Source organism: Symphalangus syndactylus, chromosome 12 (genome assembly GCF_028878055.3).
Source record: "Symphalangus syndactylus isolate Jambi chromosome 12, NHGRI_mSymSyn1-v2.1_pri, whole genome shotgun sequence".
In the NCBI taxonomy this organism is placed as follows: domain Eukaryota; kingdom Metazoa; phylum Chordata; class Mammalia; order Primates; family Hylobatidae; genus Symphalangus; species Symphalangus syndactylus.
In genome coordinates this window covers 133,421,460-133,444,352 of record NC_072441.2, presented here as the reverse complement: position 1 = coordinate 133,444,352, position 22,893 = coordinate 133,421,460, and the positions used below count along the sequence as shown (strand labels likewise).

The 22,893-nt window shown below is 45.0% G+C and overlaps 1 protein-coding gene and 1 long non-coding RNA gene across 13 annotated transcripts; one reads left to right on the top strand and one right to left on the bottom strand.

The window, feature by feature from the left end:
* Nucleotides 1-3,571: 3,571 nt before the first annotated feature.
* LOC134734580 (uncharacterized) lies at nt 3,572-15,544 on the bottom strand. The gene is made up of 3 exons (XR_010117701.1): nt 14,443-15,544; nt 11,389-13,671; nt 3,572-4,698 (listed from the first exon to the last, which is right to left on the bottom strand). It is a non-coding gene; the product is annotated as an uncharacterized lncRNA (long non-coding RNA).
* On the top strand, nt 15,304-22,827 carry DMAP1 (DNA methyltransferase 1 associated protein 1). 12 transcript variants are annotated; one of them, XM_063627673.1, is made up of 11 exons: nt 15,304-15,487; nt 15,882-15,991; nt 16,465-16,556; nt 16,817-17,012; nt 20,451-20,609; nt 20,728-20,895; nt 21,196-21,381; nt 21,546-21,617; nt 21,959-22,031; nt 22,171-22,463; nt 22,713-22,827. In XM_063627673.1, exons 1-11 carry the CDS (start codon nt 15,430-15,432, stop codon nt 22,770-22,772), a joined length of 1,467 nt encoding a protein of 488 aa, XP_063483743.1. In that variant the 5' UTR covers nt 15,304-15,429; the 3' UTR covers nt 22,773-22,827. The 12 variants fall into 12 exon arrangements, with proteins under 12 accessions (XP_063483743.1, XP_055111312.1, XP_063483744.1 ...); XM_055255337.2 differs by having other exon boundaries at nt 15,309-15,487; nt 15,842-15,991; XM_063627674.1 differs by lacking the exon at nt 15,304-15,487 and adding an exon at nt 15,553-15,663 and having other exon boundaries at nt 15,796-15,991.
* Nucleotides 22,828-22,893: the final 66 nt, after the last annotated feature.

Here is a 22,893-nt window from a genome sequence, read left to right as displayed (position 1 = left end):
TATGAAAAGGTCCTCCTGGCCAGGCAGGGTGGCTCATGCCTATAATCCCAGCACTTTGTGATGCTAAGGGGGGCGGATCACCTGAGGTCAGGAGTTCGAGACCATCTTTACTAAAAATACCAACAATTAGCTGGGTGTAGTGGCAGGCACCTGTAATCTCAGGAGGCTGAGACAGGGGAATCACTTGAACCTTGCACTCCAGCCTGGGCAACAAGAGCGAAACTCTGTCTCAAAAAAGAAAAAAAAAGTCCTCCTTTTTCTTTTTAATGCCCTTTGGTCACAATTCTATATTGACAGGTATCAACATCATAACCTCTGCCTATATTTTACATTTTGCCTAGTATGTGTTTGTCCTTCCTGTTATTTTTAAATGTTCTTAATTTCTTTGTTTTAGGTGTATCTTGTACATAGCATAGAGCTAGACTTTGCTTTGACAACTTGAAAATACTCTCATATATGAGTTAGTCTCGTTTATAGTATAGACACAAATCAATCCATGTGCTTGTTTTTTCAGTCATGGAGTATTTTACTATATGGTCATCTATCTTCTCTCTCTCATTCTCTAGCCCTTAAAAAAATATTGCTCTTGGGATTTAGGGAGTTTAATATTTTGTTCTGTTACCTTTAAAATAATACATTTGCAGGCCGGGCACAGTGGCTCATGCCTGTAATCCCAGCACTTTGGGAGGCTGAGGTGGGTGGATCACTGGAGGTCAAGAGTTCCAGACCAGCCTGGCCAACATGGTGAAACCCTGTCTCTACAAAAATACAAAAATTAGCTGGGCATGATGATGGGTGCCTGTAATCCCAGGTACTCTGGAGGCTGAGGCAGGAGAATCACTTGAGCTTGGGAGGCAGAGTTTGCAGTGAGCCAAGATCGAGCCATTGCACTCCAGCCTGGGCAACACAGCAATTCTCCATCTCAAAAAATAAATAAATTAATTAATTAAATAAAATAATACATTTGCAAAATACCATTTTCCATCTTCTTAAAGATAATGGTCTGTTGGTTCCCTGCTTTGAGAAATATTAAAATTCTTAACTTGTTACAACTTCCTCATCTTCCCTTCCCTCTCCCTGACATCCACGTCAAGTAATATATTATTACTTCCTCTTTATAACCACAAAGCAGTTGATGAGTTTATCCTATTTTTCATATATTCTCCCTTCTTCCCTCTTTTTTTTTTTTTCTCAGAAACAGGGTCTCACTCTGTTGCCCAAGCTAGAGTGTAGTGGCAGAATCATAGCTCACTGCAGCCTTGAACTCCTGGGCTGAAACAATCCTCCTGCCTCAGTCTCCCAAGTAGCTGGGACTACAGGTGTGTGCCACCACATTTAACTATTTTTTTAAATATACATTTATTTTTGTAGAGATGGAGCCTTGCTATGTTGCTCAGGCTGTTTTTGAATTCCTAGCCTCCGGTGATCCTTCCACTTCGGCCTTCCAAACTGCTGGGATTACAGGCGTGAGCTACTGCGCCCGGCCTTCCCCCATTTGTCATGGTTGCACTTTATCTACATTGTCAGCACATATAAAAATTATATACCATTCTGTCACCTTTCTCCTCAATATTTACTTTTAGTTTTACAATTAAATATATTCAATATTTACCACTAATCCTCAGTTTGAAGCGTATCCATGTTTTTCTTGATGTCTGAAGCTTGTTCTCTAGTAGATTCCTCAGAAATAATCTCACAGGAACAATAGTTCCTGAGTTCTTACACATTCATAATAGTTTATCTATGGCCTTTGTACTGTATGGTCAGCTCAGCTGGATAAAAATGCATGGCTTACATTTTCTTGAATATTTTAAGCATGTCACCTTATTGTCTCCTGGCATAAAGTGTTTCCATTGAAAACTCTGAGGAAAATCTCATTTTTTTTTTTTTTTTCGGAGACGGTGTCTCGCTCTGTCGCCCAGGCTGGAGTGCAGTGGTGCTATCTTGGCTCACTGAAACCTCAGCCTCCCAGGTTCAAGCGATTCTCCTGCCTCAGCCTCCTGAGTAGCTGGGATTACAGCTGCCCCCCACGATACCCAGCTAATTTTTTGTATTTTTAGTAGAGACGGGTTTTTACCATGTTGGCCAGGCTGGTCTCGAACTCCTGACCTCAAGTGATCCACCCACCTTGGCCTCCCAAAGTGTTGGGATTACAGGCATGAGCCACTGGGATGGGCCTTGTTTCTTTTTTCTCCTTTCCATCCTCTATTTACTGTAATTTTTAGTGCTATTTATTATTCTCCCTTTTGTTCCTTCCAGTTTAGTCTTTATTTCTGAAACATTTTTCTGTTATTTCTAACTCTTTTCTAAGCTCTGTTTTCTCTTTATGTCTTCTTATTGCCTACCCACTCTATTTCTGAGTGAGCTTTAAACTGTTCAGTTTGTATCACTCTTTCGTAGCTTCTATTATTTTCTTAATTTCTTTTGTTCATTTAAAAATATTACATTACAGGCCAGGTGCAGAGGCTCGCGCCTGTAATCCCAGCATTTTGGGAGGCCGAGGCAGGGTGACTGCTCGAGGCCAGGAGTTTGAGACCAGCCTGGACAACATATCGTCCTGTCTGTACCAAAAATTTCTAAAAAATCAGCCAGTCGTGGTGGTGCATGCCTGTGGTCCCAACTACTTAGGAAGTTGAGGTGAGAGGATCCCTTGAGCCCTGGAGGCCAAGGCTGCCATGAGCTGTGATTGTGCCACTGCACTTCCAGCCTGGGTGACAGAGCAAGACTCTGCCTTTAAACAAAATTACATTACAGTCTTCTGCTTTGTGGCCATATTTTTCTGGTTGCTTCATTTCTGTAGGCATGTTATTATTGCTATCCTATTTTTTCTTACAATTTCTATGAGGTTTAACCAAAATATTTTTCTGTTGCTCATGTTTAAGTGAGATTGGTTTCCCTGTGCTTTCAGGAGAATGTTCCCGTACTGGAGTGGCGTTGGGCCAGGATAACTTCCCCAGCTTCATGGTGCTACAGATCCCTTTTCTGTTGTTACCTTGAAGTCTTAAGAAATATGTTTGATCAGGTGGCTCATGCCTGTAATCCCAGCACTTTGGGAGGCTGAGGGGGGCAGATCACCTGAGATCAGGAGTTCGAAACCAGTCTGGCCAACATGGTGAAACCCCGTTTCTATTAAAAATAAAAAAATTAGCCAGGTGTGGTGGCACGCGCCTGTAATCCCAGCTACTCAGGAGGCTGAGGCAGGAGATTCGCTTGAACCTAGGAGACAGAGGTTGCAGTGAGCCAAGATCATGCCACTGCACTCCAGCCTGGGGCATGGAGCGAGACTCCGTCTCAAAAAAAAAAAAAAAAAAAAATACATTTGCTCAGTGTAACCACCTTGCCAATAGTCTTGGATATGTATCCCTCTTGTTCTGTTTCCAACAGGTATCTACACCTTCTTTCTCCTTCATCTCCAGACTATCTGTCTGGGTCTATTTGTACACTATTCACTTAGATATTCCTCAGTGAGTGAGGGCTTCAGGTTTCTCTCTGGAGATTTTCTGGAGCACCGAGGACCCAGGCCGCCCTGCTTCCCTCAAGCCTTCCAGCACTCCCATTGTACTCACCTGAAAACCAGAACCTGCATAGCTGCCTCCAGCTGTGACTGTTCTGTTTCACCAGCCAAGGTCTCCAGTCTGAGTGGGCGCCTTCCTTTCGCAGGTGAGTACTTTCTGGTGATTTCTAAATTCAGCCTTTGGCTTCTCTGTGCCTCCTCCTTCACTGTTGATGATACTCCACAGGTCCTTCTGCAGTTTGGTTGCACCAGCTCATATTCTAAGGTTTGTGGGGGATATTTTGTCCCCTGGTTTGTTGAAGCAATCACTTGCATCTTTTTTTTCCCTTTTCTTTCCTTGTTACTTTGCTTGGGGGGTTCTATGCCACATAGATCTCTCTGTCTCCCCAGCAGCTGAAAGCTAAAATTGTTTCACTGAATAGAGTTACCTTACTCAAGAATAGCCTCCTTCTCAGGATTGCTCACATCTGATGGCTGGTTGACATGGGAAGATAAGGGCCTGGGCTCCTCACCCCATCTGGGGACAATTCTGACGGGTCAGTCTACCCATGGGATCAACTAAGGCCTTATTGGGACTTCAGTCACTGTCACACTTCCCCCTTTGCCCGGTCATGCTTTTCTCTTTCCCTCCACAGGTGTTGATACTGAGAGTACGCCCTAATAAACTTCCACCATGCTGATCTGTTTCAGAGTCTGCTTCCAAGGAACTCAACTGGTGGCACTCTTCTTTTTTCCTTTTTTTATTTAGAATCTCATCCCCACAACAATTTTCTTTAAAGATCTCAATTGGCTTTATTTGTCATTCTAGAATCAGGTAACATTTCATTTTATAAAATAGAAAAAGTGTTTCTGGTACTCAGTTTCCATGAGGGGATATGGAGGGATACAAACAACTCCCCTATTCTCTCCAGCGTACTCTGGCCTTTCACTCTAGAATAAGGTGTGTGTGCTCTTGCCTAGAGATGGGAGGAAAACATGTAACTTCAGGTCACCCCCTGCTAGAAAGACCCCCAGACAACTTTGTTTAGAACCCATCTCAGTGTTTTTGTTTGTTTTTAATGAATAAGCTGGCCAGGTGTGGTGGCTCATGCCTGTAATCCCAGCACTTTGGGAGGCTGAGGTGGGAGGATCACTTGAGACCAGGAGTTTGAGACCGGCCTGAGCAACATAGTGAGACTCTGTTTCTATGAAAAAAAAAAAAAAAAAAATTAAATTAGCTGAGTGTGGTGGTGCACACCTGTAGTCCTAGCTGCTCAGGAGGCTGAGGCAGGAGGATTGCTGGAGCCCGTTCAAAATTGCAATGAGCTATGATAGCCCCACTCCATTCACCCTGGACAACAGCGCTAGACCCTTTCTCAAAAAGAAAAAGAAAAGAAAAAAGAACAAGCCTAGCTCATAGTATACAGAACAAAGTAAGAGTGACAGGATTTCAAAATGTGCCTACAATTTCTGAGTGTGAGAAAGTAATCACCTCATCCCCATTTTTTTGGCAGCTGTTTGTGCCCACAGATTTTTTTTTTTTTTTTTTTTTAAGACGGAGTTTCGTTTTTGCTGCCCAGGCTGGAGTGCAATGGCGTGATCTCAGCTCACCGCAACCTCCACCTCCTGGGTTCAAGCAATTCTCATACCTCAGCCTCCCGAGTAGCTGGGATTACAGGTGCGTGCCACCACGCCCGGCTAATTTTGTATTTTTAGTAGAGACGAGGTTTCTCCATGTTGGTCAGGCTGGTCTTGAACTCCCAGCCTCAGGTGATCCACCTGCCTCAGCCACCCAAAGTGCTGGGATTACAGGTGTGAGCCACCACGCCCGGCCTATGCCCACAGGTTCTTAGCTGCATTTCAGGCACCCGTCTCAGGTCAGACCCCACTGCCACAGGAGCAAAAGCAGCTCTGGGTCTTAGGACTTCTTGGACAATTAAACATTCTTTCCTTCAATCAGAGGACAAGAGCAGCGTGAGTGCTTGACAATGGCTTTGATAGGGAAAAGGAGGAAAGACCCTTTTGATCAGCCTCAGTCGCTGGGTGAAATTTCAATTTCCATCCAATGCGGAATATAAAATCAAAGTAGTCTTGTTGATAGAGAGGACACATGGCAAACCCTGGAAAAGTTGCTATTATATGAAGCTTTTATTCCCCTTGTCAAATCCTCTGTTCCATTTTTACATAAAACAGTTTTGAGGGATGGTGATGGTCCCTGCATTGTTTTTGTCTTTAATGGCAATGTCTTTAATATTTAGCCACTTAATACGTTTGCTCTTAGTGTCTGAAAACAAAACCACACACACAAAACTCTTTATCATGATTAGGAAATGTCCTTTATCTCCTGTTTTACTTAAGTGTTTTTACTAGAAATGGTTCTTGAATTATCACTACTGCCATAAAATATAATTGTGTGGTTTTTTTTTTTTTTTTTTTTTTTTTTTTTTTTTTTTTTTTTGAGACAGGGCCTGGCTCTGTCACCCAGGCTGGAGAGAATAATGACACAATCTCAGCTCACTGCAGCCTCTGTCTCCTGGGCTCAAGTCATCCTCCCATCTCCACCTCCCAATTAGCTGGGACTACAGGTGTATACCACCATGCCTGACTAATTTTTGTATTTTTTGTAGAGATGGATTTTCATCATGTTGCCCAGGCTGGTCTTGAACTCCTGGGCTCAGGAACTCCTCCCACCTCGGCTTCCCAAAGTGCTGGGATTAGAAGTGTGACCTACCGCACCCGGCCTGTGGTTTTCAATTTTATTTTATCGATGTGATTAATTAAATTGTTGGGTTTCCTAATGTTGAACTATTCCCAAGGGCTTCAAATAAATTCTGTTTTCAGGTTTATTCTTAGGTGCTTAATAGTTTTTGTTGCTATAGTGAATGGGATCTTACTTTCGATTACATTTTCTAATTGGTTATTGCTGTTATATAGGAAAGCTATTGATTTTGTACATTGATCTTGTATGTGGTCACCTTGCTGAATCCTCTTATTAGTTCTAATGGTTTGTCAATTGATTTTTTTAGGTTTTTCTATATAAGCGATAGTGTCATCTGCAAATAATCACAATTTGCCTCTTCTTTTCTAATGTTTATGCTTCTTAGTGTCTTCTTTCTCTTCTTGAATTAGAGAGAACATCTGGTACCATTCTGAACAGTAGTGGTAAAGGACATTCTCATCTTACTTCTAACTCCAGTTGGAAAGCTTCTATTGTTTCACCATTACCTATGGCATTTGCTGTAGGTTTTTAATCATTGTTTTATTAAAAATAAAACATGTATCAATTAAGCATTTTTCCATAGTTTGCTAGGAGATTTTTTCTTCTTTTATATTATTAATGTGCATTTAATTTATTCAGATAATTAGGTTTTTTATGTTTACATCATTAATAAGTCTATATATATTCTAATGCTGAACCACCTTAGCAAAGCTGGGATAAATCCTCCTTAGACTTCATGAATTGTTCTTTTTTTTTTTTTTTTAAGACAGAGTCTTGCTTTGTCACCCAGGATGGAGTGCAGTGGTGCGATCTTGGCTCACTGCAACCTCTGCCTCCCAGGTTTGAGTGATTCTTCCGCCTTAGCCTCCTGAGTAGCTGCGATTACAGGCACATACCACCATGCCCAGCCAATTTTTGTATTTTTAGTAGAGATGAGTTTTCACCATGTTGGCCAAGCTGGTCTCAAATTCCTGACCTCAAGTGATCCACCTGCCTCAGCCCCCCAAAGTGCTGGGATTACAGAAATGAGCCATCGCACCTGGCTAAATTGTTCTTTTAATACAATGTTATATTTAATTTGTTGTTGTTGATTTTTGGGACAGGGTCTTGCTCTGTCACCCAGGCTGAGTGCAGTGGCACAATCACAGTGCACTGCAGCCTCCGATTCGTAGGCTTAAGTGATCTTCCTGCTTCAGCCTCCCAAGCAGCTGGAACTACAAATGCGTGCCATCGTACCAGGCCAAGTTTTAAAAAAAAGTTTTGTAGAGGTGGGCTCTTGCTATGTTGCCCAGGCTGGTCTCAAATGCCTGGCCTCAAGCAATCCTCCCTCCTCCCAAAGTGCTGGCCTTACAGGTGTGAGCCACTGTGCCCAGCCATGCGAGATTTAATTTATTAACATTTTATTCAGGATTTTTGTTTTATTGTTCATAAATGAGATCTTTTTTTTTTTTTCTGTTGTCTGGCTTTGGTTTCAGTATATACTAGTCAGTAAATTGTGTTGGGTGGCATTCCATCTTTTCTTACATTCTTTTCTTCTTCTTTTTTTTTTTTTGACAGGGTCTTACTTTGTTGCCCTTGAGTGCAGTGTCCATGTCCTGGGCTCAGGCAATCCTCCTGCCTCAGCCTTCTGAGTGGCTAGGACTACAGGTGCATATCACCATGCCCGGCTAATTTTTACATTTTTTTTTTTTTTGTAGAGACAGGGTCTTGCCATTTTGCCCAAGTTGGTCTTGAACCCCTGGCCTCAAGTGATTCTCCTGCCTTGGCCTCCCAAAGTGCTGGCAATCCATGTGTGAGCCACTGTGCCCAGCCCTTACTTTCTTAAATAATGTACATAAGATGAGAATTACATATTCTTCAAAGGCTGTCTTGATAGGCTCTGGTATTTATATTATGCTATTTTCATAAGTTGAGAACAATTTTAACTAATATTCTCTAAAGCTGGGGTCCCCAATCCCTAGGCCATGGACTGGTACCAGCACTTTGGGAGGCCGAGGCAGGCAGATCACTTGAGGTCAGGAGTTCGAGACCAGCCTGGCCAACATGGTGAAACTCCGTCTCTATTAAAAATACAAAAATTAGCTGGGTGTGGTGGCGGGCGTCTATAATCCCAGCTACTCGGGAGGCTGAGGCAGGAGAATCTCTTGAACCTGAGGTTGCAGTGAACCGAGATCGCACCACTGGACTCCAGCCTGGGCAACGAGCGAGACTCCATCTCAAATAAAATAAAATAAAATAAAATAAAATAAAATAAAATAAAATAAAATAAAATAAATAAAATAAAGTTGACTTGAATTAACAATAATCTGTTACTTGAAGGTCAAATAGAACTCACCTATTTATAATTTTCAGCCTGTTACCTTTCAAAATTGTAGCTCATTCTTGTTTTTCTATGGTTATTGCTCTATCTGGTTCTCCAACTCTTTTTGGAACAATTTTGGCTACTTGTACTTCCTAGAAAATATAACTAAGAACTATGACTTGTAGCTGACACAGGAATTGGTATCAGAAAGGCATGGATTTGGTATTTAGGTTTGGGCAGTAAAAATCTAGCTGAACTTAAAGATAGCCCTTGGCTTGCAGAGAATAGATTATCACCTGCAATTGATTATTACCTGAATGATAGATTCCTTGAAGGCAAAACTTTGGGGGAACCAAGCAATTTTTCTCACAGAATTTGATGGGGGGGGGGGGTGGGGGCAGAGGGAATTTGTGAACTGTGCAGTGAAGAGGGGTTTCTTTTAACTATTCTGGTCAGACTGAAAAAAAAAAGAGCTCAATACCCTAAAATTTGGCTCAAGATAAGTCTCAAATCATTGACTTTCTATGTGTATGATAAAAATAATTTATCTCTTGCAGCCATGGAGCTGATTATAGCTGGAATTGAAATTCAAAATGTGATACCAATAATTGCTGTAGCACAATATGAGTGAAATTCACACACTGTCAGGTCTCTCATGTGAATGCTGGGGCACTGATCAGAAAAGAAGGCATTTAGATAACTCAGGCCATCCCAGATTCTACCCTCTTGAGCCTCTCTCTTGCCAGCAGAAATGGCTCTTCTTCCCCTGATGTGGCTAACGGATGACTTCTTAAAATCACTGTCAGCAGGAGGAAATAGAGGTGATAGTTCTGACACCTTCTGGTAAATCAAGAATGCACTAGGGTCAAAGCAACTTAGATTCACTGAAATAAAGTACAGTGGACCCTTGAACACACGGGTTTGAACTGCGCATGTCCACTTATGCACAGGTTCTGCAGGGCCAGCTGCAGGACTTGAGTATGCATGGATTTGGGTATACATGGGGGTCCTGGAGACAATCCCCCAGGTACACTGAAGAACAAACCGCAAATCCCATGAAAACACATTTCAGTGACGTTTCTGGAGGTCTAGTGTTATAGGATATGTCACAATGTTCCCTCATGAGAACAAGTTGCTTCACGTTATAAACCCCAAACATAAAAAGAGAAATAATACTGTATGTTATAGTTTCTAAGATGCATATTTTTTCACATTAAAATATAATTTATTGAGGTAAAATCTACCTAACGTAAAATTAAAATGAACAATTCAGTGGCATTTAGTACATTCGCAAGGTTGTTGTCACACCCTCTCCCCCATTTTAACATCTCTGAAATGGCAATGCATCTTATAATGAATGGTAATCGTGGCTTAATTGATCGTGGGCTTTTTTTCTTTTTTTTTTTTGAGACAGCGTCTCGCTCAGTCAGCCAGGCTGGAGTGCAGTGGCATGAACATGGCTCACTGCAGCCTTGACCTCCTGGGCTCCAGAGATCTCCCTGCCTCAGCCTCCCATACAGCTGGGGCCACAGGTGCACACCTCTGCGCCTGGCTAATTTTTTTATTTTAATTTTTTTGTAGAGATGGGGTCTCGCTGTGTTGCCTGGCTGGTCTCAAAGTCTTGGCCTTACATGATCCTCCTGCCTCAGCCTTCTAGAGTGTTGAGATTACAGGCATAAGCCACCGTGCCTGGCCTGATGGTGTTTTTAAAAACGTTCTTTCGTCGTGAAATATAAATGAAGGCGTGCCTTACAGTTGATAGCATCTTAGATGAGTTGCAATATGGTACTTGGTGCCTTTCTCGGAATTTTGGGGCAACACACATCATCTTTAAGTGTCGTGCACTCACCCATTTACTCAGTAACCTGAAAGGCTGTCAGCATTCAGAGGAAATCTGAGTAAGGGAAATTCTTGAATTGGTCTAGGCTGCAAGGTAAGTCAATATGCCCCCTGGCCTGCATGGCCCACCAGATCCAATCATGTTTAGGTCACCATGCTGATAGAGTTTATCCCAAGCCCAGGAGGAACACTGCAAAAGCCTCCGAGATTTGTGAAGAAAGCCATGCCCTCTGGCAAATAACTGATCTTCCTTTGAGAAAGAGCTTCCACTTGCTCCTCGGCCCTGATAGACACTGAATGCTTGTCCATGGGACAACCAGGCTGCCTTGCAAACTGAACTGCCCTCACAGCCTGCAAACTTTTTTTTTTTTTTTTTTTTTGAGACAGAGTCTCACTCTGTCGCCCAGGCTGGAGTACAATGGCACAATCTTGGCTCACTGCAACCTCCGCCTCCCGGGTTCAAGCGATTCTCCTGCCTCAGCCTCCTGAGTATCTGGGATTACAGATGCCCACAGCCATGCCCAGATGTTTCTTTTTTTTTCTTTTCTTTTTTTTTTTTTTTTTTTGTATTTTCAGAACTCTGGGTGGCTGTGCTGTGATTCTGCTGTTAGGATTGCCAGAGACTATACATGAGATCTTTGTCACCAGATAATTCCAATATCATTGGCTCTGTTGGATAATCAGTCCCAAATGGCAGCATATCTTGCACGGTGACCTGGATGTCACACAGAACCCCTTCTTGAGCCAGGCCCCTCTCAAAACTGATAGGTTACCTTGTAAATGAGTCAGAGCATGATCAAATATTGTTCATATTCCTCCAAATCCAAACAGGACCACCAACTTTTGTAACTCTGTCTTCAAGGTGGGTGGAGCAAGGTGCAGCACTTTATCTCTTACTTTAATTTTTATTTACTTAGTTTAGTTTGGAAAGCAAAATAATTGACTTGCAAAAAAAATTCTGTAAGAAAGTCCAGACTTTAGAAGGACTGGTTAACCAAATAATAAATATAACGTAAAAAAGATAAGCAAACTTACCAATTTGTTCATGGTGGAAAAACAGCAATTCTCTCTCAAAATTATGAGAGTTCTGTCAGGGATCAGCATTGCAAAAATCGGGAATAAAGTTGTCTTTGCTACAGCATCAGTAGTAGGGTACTGGAAAGAATAAAGCTTTCATTTATTTTGGGTTTAGAATTATTCAGTGTGGCCCTATTTTTGTATTGTTTTGTTTATCTCCAGGAACAAAGTGCTTGTTTTTTTTTTTGTTTTTTTTTTTCACTTCTTCCCTGATTGAGGGATGTGATTTGCAAGTCTACTCAAAATACAGGCAGAGAAAGATGTCAGTCTTGCTCCAGCCCCTCTTTGGGGTCTATTACCATTCATAAGCACAGATTTGCCCATCCAAGTTTCTTTAGTGATTTCTGATTTGATCTGATGTTTTGTTGCTGTCATTGTTTTGAGACAGTGTCTTGCTCTGTCACCCAGGCTGGAGCTCCATATGGAGCACCATAACAGCTCACTGCAGCCTCAACCTTCTGGGCTGAGGTGATCCTCCCACCTCAGCCTCCCAGGTAGCTGGGACAACAGGTGTGCGCCACCACACTCAGCTAATTTTTGTATTTTTTGTAGAAATGAGATTTCACCATATTGCCTAGACTGGCCTTGAACTCCTGGGCTCGAGCGATTCACCCACCTTGGCCTCCCGAAGTATTGGGATTATAGGCATGAGCCACCACACCTAGCCTGATTTTTGTTTTATTTGTCGAGTTTTATTCATATAGGTGTAACGGAAGGTATTAATTTATTCACAAAGACCTCCTTGTTGTTTGGTCAACAAAACACTAAATTTTAAGATTTAACTTTTGTTAACCCTAGGGTTGTAACTTACCTTTACATAGTCAAATTTATCAATTATTTCCTATATGGTTAGTAGTTGCTTCCTTTTTATTGAGGTATAACTTTCATAAAATAAAAGGCACATTCTTAAATGTACCAGCTCAACGATGTTTACATAGGAATGTATGCCAACACCCAGATCAAGATGTAGAACATTCCCAGCACTCCAAGAGGCTCGTGCCTTCTCCCCATTGGTGCCCCTCCCACTGTTTTGATCTCTATCATGATAGATTAGTTTTGTCTGGTTTTGAACTTCATGTGAATGAAATTATACATTATGTATTCCTTTGTGCCTTTCTTCTTTCATACAACATTTTGTCAGTGAGATGCATTCATATCGTTGCATGTAGCAGTATTTTTTTCTTTCTCATTGCTTGTGGTATTCCATTGTATGACTATACTATTATTTATACTTTTGAGAGACTTTTGAATTGTTTCCAGTTTGGGACTATTATGAATAACAGTGTTATGATCATTTCTGTATATGTCTTTCTGTGAACATAAGCACTTATTTCTCTTAGGAATATACCTAGGAGTAGAACTGCTGTGACATCAGGGATATGGAAGTTTGACTTTGGTAGATAGTGTCAATGTTTCTATGTAGTTGTAATAATTTTATTTCCACCAGTAATGTATGAGAGTTCTGTTGCTTCACATCCTCACCAACACTTGGTATTGTCAGTCTTTTCACTTTTAGCTATTCTTGTGAGGCAAATATAAACTACTAATGTTGAAATCAAGAAGAGATAGACTAATAAGTGTTTAAAATAATCCTTAAAGACTCCCTTTGCCCCCAAACAAAAAAAGTCCTGAGGGTTTTATAGGTCATTTCTACTAAACTAAAATGTATGTGTGAGTGTGAATGTGTGTGTGTTGCGCATTGTTCAAAGGGTAGAAAAAAAATGAAGGTTCCTGACTCATTTTAGAAGACAAGCATAATTCTGATTCCAAAATCACATCAGGATAGTTAAAAGAAAAGAAAATTATAGGCCCATTTCAGTTATAAATTGATTTTTTAAAAATCCTAAATAAACTATTAGCTAAGCCCAAAAGTATACCTTCTTTACATATGTATTATGATCAGATGGATTTCATTCCATAAATGTAACATCACAAAATCTGTTAACACACTTCAGTAGTAGACTAAAGGAGATAATTCTTACAAATATATCAATTGATAACAATTGATGAAAAGCTTTTTTTTTTTTTTTGCTAAAGATGATCACCTTAAGGAATAAATAACTCTTAGAAAACTAAGAAGAATGTTCCTTAATTTGGGAAAGAGTATATACAAACAACCTGGAGCAAATGTTATGTTTAATAGAAAAAATTTAAATGCACTCCCCTTAAGAGCTGGAAAAACACAAGGATGCCCACGACCACATCTGCTGTTTAACCAATTACTGGAGGTACTGGAAAATGCTAAAAGAAAAAGAAATAAGGTGTATAAATTGAAAGGAGGTGATAAACTTGTCATTATTTGCAGATAACATGGTCATCTTTCTCTAAACATCTGGAATCCATTGCCACTGCTACAACCTTAGTTCAGTTTCCCAACACCTCTAACCTAGATAGTCACAACTGCCCTCTAGTCTCCTAAACTCTGGCCTGGTCCACCTTCCACGTCGCACAGTCTGCCTGTCTTTCCTTCTTCCCTTCATTCCTTCCTTCTATTATAGAAGAGGTACACATTCATTATAGAAAGTATAGAAAATATAAATTGCCAGATAAAAACAAGTGATGGAATCATTTCGGTTTAGTCCTTTCCAGAATTTTTTCTATGTATATACACATTTATAAAAAGAGAGAGACCACTAACTTTCCCTGACCAGACTATGGAAAGCAGTTCTCCAACCCATCGCTCTATTTCATTTCCTTCCTAGCTCTTGTTACCATCAAAACTTACATTATCAATTTTATTGTCTATTTCCTTAGTGTTTCTCCTTCTCCACTAAATATAAGCTCCACCAGTAGCTATTTGTATCTTGTTCACCCACTGCATGCCCAGAGTCTAGAACGGTGCCTGGCACATACATTCATTTATGTACTGTGATCCCTGTCTTCACAGAAATGAGTCTATTAGAGATATATATTAAACAAATAATTACACAATTAATTAACTACAACTAGGGTCAAGTGTTTCAGGCAGCCAATTGCTCTGTCCCCTTCTGGCTCCAAGGACCATTTCCTTACCCTGTGGACAATTTCTGCTGTAAGACTGTGGCTTCCTCTGGAAACTATTTGGAGCTCAGTAGATCCATCCAGGAATCAGGCCCAGGAACAGGTTTGTACCTCCAGACCTAGTTCTCCAAAGTTTTGGGGCCTAGTCAGGCTTGTGGCTACAGCTGTTGTATCCCCTTGTCTTCTCCAGGCCAGAACAGGCTACAACACTTAGAGCTAAGTTGTGCAAACTGTCTGCTCCTCTAGTCCCTGCTGGTTATCTCTGGCAGGTCTTGGGGTCTGGCCTTCTTAATGCCTTAACAAGCCCCACCCTATCCCCCAGGCTATGTGTCCTTCAAATTGACAGGCTGGTTTGCAGACTGCTGAAGCTGGGAGCTGCTTTCCTTGTCCCTTCTGCCCTTCCTCAGGACCTCCTGTCTGTCTCTCTCTTTCCAGGAAGATCCCCAGGTTTATTCCCTTGAGGGATACTTCTAAGCTGGTTCCTGCTTGGGGCTGTGTTTTGGGCTTCTTTGTAGCCCAAAGAGAGCAGCTAGCTCCTGCACTAGTGAAGTGCCATGAAGCTGGCCTCCAGGAAAGCCCCACGAGGCCACAACCCACAGATATCTCCATCAGAGGAGGTGCAAATGAGGGCCCACACGTTACTCCATTTTGGCAGCCGCCCTAGGAAGCTCTGCCTTATTTCTTCACCTTCAAGCTTATCACAATTTAAAGTTTATCTCTTCACCTCCAAGCTTAGCACAGTGCCTAGTACACATTAGCACTTAATGAAGAGGGGGCAATTCAAATCATTAACTCATTTAATAAAAAAAATAGTAAATGTCCCAGGCACTGTGCTAATGTTTTACAAGGATTCTTGGTCTTTCATTCACACAGGTGCCATTACAATTTCCATTCTGCAAATGAAGAAAAACGTCCAGAGAAATTAAGTGACTTCCCAAAGTCACAAAGTTCTGGTATCTCTTCACTGCCTCAGACGCAACGGAGCATCGTAGAGGGAAAATGCCAGAAAGCAGGCAGTGCACCAACGAAGACAGGCTCGCGGGAGAACCAAACGGTGGCAAGCTCAGCATGGCCAGTAGCTTTCACCCTCGGTTGCCAGTCGGCTCCGTTTCCTACAACACCGACCGGAAGTGTTTCTGTCGGCCGCGTTCTGAATGAGCACCGCCGGAAGTTTCTGCCGCGGCTTTGCGGGGACTGGGGAGTGGTAGTGGGGGCTGCAGCTGCGCGACCCAGGTGCGGAGGTGCGAGGGCCCAGGTGGCTGAAGGGGCCGTTAGGAACATCCAAGCGGTGGGACACAGGCAGAACCCCGACCTGACCTGGACCACCCTCCTCTTGGCCCGCCCCTTCACCTCGCCTCCTCTTAGGTCTGGATTGGCCCCGCCTCCTGACCTGAGCCTGGTCCTTCCTCAGGCACTGACCCTTGACCTCCGGTGGCTCCCCCATCTCTCAGGCGCGATGGCTACGGGCGCGGATGTACGGGACATTCTAGAACTCGGGGGTCCAGAAGGGGATGCAGCCTCTGGGACCATCAGCAAGAAGGACATTATCAACCCGGACAAGGTAGCAGGGGCACCTGAAAGCGTTGGCTAGGGGAGTGAAGATGGGGAGGAGTGACAACGGAAGAGAGATGGGGCAAGGGATGGGTGCTACACTTACAGTGAGTTGGGCGATAAAAGGGATGACATAACAGGACAGGGAATATGTGTCATCCTTGATGGGAGGGAGATGGTGGGACCAAGAGGGTATGACACCTCTAAGAGATGAGAGGACCAGGCAAGTGTGATTTTTGCAAGATATTGTTGGGGAGCGACGAAGACACTGTAACAGTATGAGAGTTGGTGGGATGGGGAGGGGACTGCTCTGATTTGGGAGTAGGGTGGTGTCCCTGGGAGTGGGTTTCTGTGCCTTTACAGTGTGTCAGTTTGCCTGTCATTGACCCTGTAGGTGCTGGTTTGTTCAGGGATTGAGCTGGGCTAAAGAATTTTCAGGAAAGAGTCTAGGCTGTGGTTCCTTTCTGTGGTTTCCTTCCTCAGAAAAAATCCAAGAAGTCCTCTGAGACATTGACTTTCAAGAGGCCCGAGGGCATGCACCGGGAAGTCTATGCCTTGCTCTACTCTGACAAGAAGCAAGTATTGGAGTCCCAAGTCCCCCAGGTTTTGGCCCCTGATTCACCTGCCATGCCCCTAACTCCTAGTTTTCTCTTCCAATTTTCTCCTCCCCAGCAAGAGCTCCTGCTTGCTTAGCAGGATGCGGAGGACCTGAAATCTCTTGCTGCAGGACATGACTTTCTTGCTATAGGGTAGGGTAGATCAGCTCCCTGGGACAAAAAGCTCTTTAACACACCTTCTGATTCTAACCTCCCATCTCCCTAAACCTCACTGCCAGGGATGCACCCCCACTGCTACCCAGTGACACTGGCCAGGGATACCGTACAGTGAAGGCCAAGTTGGGCTCCAAGAAGGTGCGGCCTTGGAAGTGGATGCCATTCACCAACCCGGCCCGCAAGGACGGAGCAATGTTCTTCCACTGGCGACGTGCAGCGGAGGAGGGCAAGGACTACCCCTTTGCCAGGTTCAATAAGGTGAGCTACCTTCATTCGGACACAGGCCAAGATTGCCCTCCCACTTTGAGCTATTTGTGCGAGCTCTCCAGTCTCCTAGGGTTGGTTCTGGGGGCATGCTTATGCCCAACTGTGATTACCCACTCAATCCTCGTGGCAAATGCATGCAGAGTAGGACTCTGTGGGTCTTTTCTGCCCAAGAGATCCTGTTCTTTCCCAGACCTGCTCTGGTTTTTCATGGCTTTTCTTGGTCTTTCAAATGTTGCTGCTCCTCAGAGCTGTATCCTAGGTGCTCTAGTCTTCTTGTTCTCTACTTTCTTAGTATGAACCCTGTGGCTTCAGTTACCCTCTCTACATGTCACCAATCCAGAGCAGTGGTTCCTTCGCATCCAGTCATTTACTAATATCTCTTTCTGAATGCTCCACAGGTACCTTACATCAGGTAGGTACCCTGAACAGAGCTCATCATCTTCCCTCTGTCAGTCCCAAATCTGTTCCCCATCTCAGTGAATGGCACCATCTTCCACCCAGTTGCCCAAACCAGAAACTTGGGAGACCATCCTTGACTTGGTCTTCTCCCTTAGTCCTCACAGTATTTAAATCAACAACAGAACAAAGAATGTAGGGGAAAACAAACAACAAACATGTAAGGAAATAAATTGGAGTCTTTCAAATAAGAGCCATCAATAACACGAAACCAGGATTTGAATGGATATGAAATGAGATAAAGAGTGAACTTGTAGGTGTAAGGGAGTCCTACCTTAGGTTGGTCAGGGAGGGCCTCTCTGAGAACGTGGCATTTGAGCTAGATGCCAGTGATACATCTATTTATTGAGTCCTGTTGATTCTTTTTCCATAATAAATCACATCTCTGACTATATTCTTCATCCCCTGTGCCAGCCCCCTAGTCCAAGCTGAGTTATCTCTGTAGCTCAGCAGAGCAGGGCCTTCCCAGACTCACCCAGCCAGTGAGAGACAGAGCTAGATTGGGCTAGGTTTCCTAGTCCATTACTTAAGTCATTATACAGTGTGGCCACACAGCTGCTGCAGCCTGAAATAGCCTAGACTTAGAGCCTAAAAGCCTCATTTACCTCTTCCCTAACCAATCTTTGTCCCCAGGCTGGAGTGTCACTTGTTATACCCTATGCATCAAACTTCCCACACGGTACCAAAATTATTTTTTCAGCTGCAGTATGAGCTTTGAGAGGCTAAGATCCCTGCCTGTCATATGCAGCACTGTGTCTCCAGCATAGGTATTGCAGCCCCATGGTAAATATTTGTTGAATGAATGAAAAAATGTCTTCCCCACTTGACTACAAGCTACTTGAGAGAACTGGCTGCACAGTTCCTGAGAGTTTTTTTTTTTTTTTTTCCTTCTTTGAGACAGGGTCTCTTTCTGTCTGTCAGGCTAGAGTGCAGTGGTGTGATCTCAGCTCATTGCATCCTCCATCTCCAGGGCTCAAGCGATCCTCCCACCTCAGCCTCCCGAGTAGCTGAGACCACCGGCATGTACCAACATGCCTGGCTAATTTTTGTGTTTTTTTTAGAGACCGGGTTTCACCATGTTTCCCAGGCTGGTCTCAGACTCTTGGGCTCAAGCGATCTGCCCACCTCAGCCTCCCAAAGTATTGGGATTACAGGCGTGAGCCACCACACATGGCCCTGAGTTGTTGGTTTGTTTTTTAGTTAAATTGAATTAAAATGCATAGGAGAAATACGTAACCAAATCTGGGAAACCAGAGAGACTTCCCAGAGGAGATGATGCCTTTGAGAGCTCGAAAGGTTGAGAAAGTTATCCAGGTAGAAGGCATGTGGAAGTGGAAGGCATTTCAGGCAAGAGCAGAGGTCAAGGGGGAAGTCTGCTATGTTCTAGAAACTGCTAGTCATTTGGCTGCAGTTTAGGGTTCATGAGGGACAGTGGCTGCAGGAGGAGGCCAGGTCATTTATTTGCATGTTCATTAATTGATTTGGTAGACACTGATACATACAGTGTGCTGAGTCCTAAAGGTGCGAGATGAACTGGACAACCCTTGCTCTTTAGGAGTTTGTGAATTATCTAGAAGATGCTTTATCTTAGATGGAGAGCCTCTGAGGAGTTTAATAAGGGATAGTTGGGGGTAGTGATAAGATATATATTCTAGAACACTAGGACAGTGTGTCTCAAATAATCTGTGGTGAAGGACATTTTTCTATTTTATTTCCAAACCATCAGAGACTGATAAAGATAATAAAATTATAAAGACAGAATACAAGTCCATGTTTCTTCATATTAGATTCAACAGCATACAATTGCTGTAAAATTGTTATGTAAGTTTTTCAGTGTCTACTCTCAGTTTCCATTCTCATCATAGACCAGGGGTAAGTGTAAACAGCACTGGTTTGCAGACTATCCTTTAAGTAGCACTGTTCAAAGAGATCATGTCTTAGCTGCAGATGGAGAATTGATTGGAAGAGGATTGAATGTGGGCAGAGATCAGTAGGGAGGCTATTTCTCTGATCCAGGAACGTGACAGTGGGTTGGCTGGACTGAGAAGTGGCAATGGAGGCAGAAATTTTGGAGGTAAAAGCCACAGATTTGGTGAAGGGGAGGAGTCAAGGGGAAAGATAGGAATTAAGATGCCTCCCAGGTTTCTGGCTTGAGCAGCCGGGTTGGATGATGGTGATATTGACTGAAATCCGGACTGGAGAAGATAATGTTTGAGAGAGGGACATGAGTTCAGTACTGAGCTAAGTTTGAGGTGCATGGGGGACCTCCAGTAGGAGATGTCCAAAAGGCGACCAGTTTTGGAGCTGGTTGTGGTCTTTAACTGAGAAGAGAGACTTCCCTGATCTAGTCTAGCATTGGCCCCTTCCTTGGGTCTCTGACAGACCCAGCTGGTGGTAGTGCTGTTTGTCTCTGGGGGAGGTCTGTAGGATTGGGGGTGTGGAAGAAGGGAGGAAGGGGCATTGGCAGTGCTGCGTATGTTGGGAGTAGGATTCAGGCCCAGCTTCTGTAGAGATGCCTGACCTTGGCAAACTCTGGGGGAGCAGCAAGTCCCACTGTGCCCACTGGATGGCAGTAGTGCTTCAGACAAGAGTTGTATGGACTAGGGGCTGCTGGGCCTTTCTCCAGGTAATTAGCCATCTGTCCTACTCCAGAGTTGACCTTTGGACTCCACAGAAGCACTTACATGTGGGCCCCTCACCTTAACTATGGGGGCAGGAGTGTGTGTCCCATGACTGAGGCTCTGGAGCTGGAGACAGTGAAGTTGATCCTGGAATAAATCAGAGGCAGGTTACAGTCCCAAACCCTGCTAGGACCTCTAGTCAAGCAGACAGGTTCTTTCCTAACTCCATGCTGCAGGGGCACAGGCCCAGGGGCTGGCAACAAACAGGAGGAGCTATGGTCACTGGGGGCTGGAGCCTGCTGGACATGACATGATGTGGGCATGCCCCTACTGTGTCCCTCTGTGCTAGTAGACTGTGCAGGTGCCTGTGTACTCGGAGCAGGAGTACCAGCTTTATCTCCACGATGATGCTTGGACTAAGGCAGAAACTGACCACCTCTTTGACCTCAGCCGCCGCTTTGACCTGCGCTTTGTTGTTATCCATGACCGGTATGACCACCAGCAGTTCAAGGTGAGCCATTGTGCATTTGCATGTGTGCCCAGCTCCTGGGTCTAGCAGGCCCTACTTTTATGCCATCTCTTCCACATGCCCCTGAATGTTCATTCCTCTACCCTGTCTTGCTCCTCAGAAGCGTTCTGTGGAAGACCTGAAGGAGCGGTACTACCACATCTGTGCTAAGCTTGCCAACGTGCGAGCTGTGCCAGGCACAGACCTTAAGATACCAGTATTTGATGCTGGGCACGAACGACGGCGGAAGGAACAGCTTGAGCGTCTCTACAACCGGACCCCAGAGCAGGTAAGCCCAAGGCCACATACCTGTCCTCCATGCCCCAAACCCCTTGCTCATCGTCTCCATCCTCCGTAACCCTCAACTCCCACTCCCAGGTCCCCCTGCCTCCCACTGATACCCTACTAACTGCCCCAAGCCCATTCCTACTTCTCATGGGCCATCCCCCCTGTTTTTCATAGCCCTTCACCTCCCTCATGATCCATTACTTCTCAGATTGCCTCACAGACAGCCCAGCACCCTGTCACCTCCGTGTCTACCCTCACTCCTAGAAATGCCCCACACACTTCGCATCCTTCACTTTCCCAGGTGGCAGAGGAGGAGTACCTGCTACAGGAGCTGCGCAAGATCGAGGCCCGGAAGAAGGAGCGGGAGAAACGCAGCCAGGACCTGCAGAAGCTGATCACAGCGGCAGACACCACTGCAGAGCAGCGGCGCACGGAGCGCAAGGCCCCCAAGAAGAAGCTACCCCAGAAAAAGGAGGCTGAGAAGCCGGTGCGGAGGTTCCGCCAGCCTAGCTCAGGGTGGAAGGGTCACCTGGCACAAGGCCCCACCCCGAGTGGAGGGTTCTGAGAGCACCCAGTGCTGATGGGGTGCTGGGACTAACTCTGGGCCCTGTCCCTGTGACACCTTGGTCTCCATAATGCCTTCTCCCCCAGGCTGTTCCTGAGACTGCAGGCATCAAGTTTCCAGACTTCAAGTCTGCAGGTGTCACGCTGCGGAGCCAACGGGTACGTGAGTCACCTCCTTTAGCATGTTTGGGTCCTGGGCTCTGCTGTGGGCTCCACGTGGCCCAAACGCAGCAGGCAGGTGGGGATGGGGCGGTAGGAGAGATTGCTGCAGAGGTGGCACTTGCCAGGATCTCAGTGATGTGGCCAGCTTTCACTATATTCAGCTTTCACTATATACAGCTTTCACTATATTCAGCTTCCTGGCTATTTCCTTTTCTGGCCCATAGTTAACCTCCATGTGTTACCATCTCTCTTCCACTGTCTTTCCCTCTGCCTTTTGTCCCCTTCATCCTAAGCCTCTTGTGGCTGGGACAGGCTTAGCTTGCCAGCTTTCATTGCAGATGAAACTGCCAAGCTCTGTGGGACAGAAGAAGATCAAGGCCCTGGAACAGATGCTGCTGGAGCTTGGTGTGGGTGAGTGTGGGGACTGGGCCCCATAGGGTGTACCCACCCGAAGCTGTGGATATAGGTTGGGCAGGGGGAGGGGAGTTCACGTTGCTGGCCCTCTACCACACCTGGGCTCTGCCCCGTGCTGCCCGCCGCCTGCCTGCAGAGCTGAGCCCGACACCTACGGAGGAGCTGGTGCACATGTTCAATGAGCTGCGAAGCGACCTGGTGCTGCTCTACGAGCTCAAGCAGGCCTGTGCCAACTGCGAGTATGAGCTGCAGATGCTGCGGCACCGTCACGAGGCACTGGCCCGGGCTGGTGTGCTGGGGGGCCCTGCCACACCAGCATCAGGCCCAGTCCCGGCCTCTGCTGAGCCGGCAGTGACTGAACCCGGACTTGGCCCTGACCCCAAGGACACCATCATTGATGTGGTGGGCGCACCCCTCACGCCCAATTCAGTAAGAGTCTGGACAGGCTGGGAGGCATGCCTGGGCCCTGCGAGTGAGCGCATGCACATGGGTGTAGGGGCCCCTCTCCCTCTAGTGCCTGCAGCAGGAATGATCATCACTTCTGTGCGGGTCTGAGACTGAGGGGAGGAGTGGGTTGACCAGTGGGCGTCCTTGTCCCTGAGCGTGTGAAACACATGCACTAAGCCTGACTCAGGCCTTGGGGGGTCACTGACCTCAATGCCTTCTGTGTATCCTCAGAGAAAGCGACGGGAGTCGGCCTCCAGCTCATCTTCTGTGAAGAAAGCCAAGAAGCCATGAGAGGCCCCACGGGGTGTGGGCAACGCTGTTATGTAAATAGAGCTGCTGAGTTGGACCGGGCTGCTTCCTTTTCCTTTCCTTCACTTCTGATGCCCCTAGTGGGAAGGGTGGGCCAGGAGGG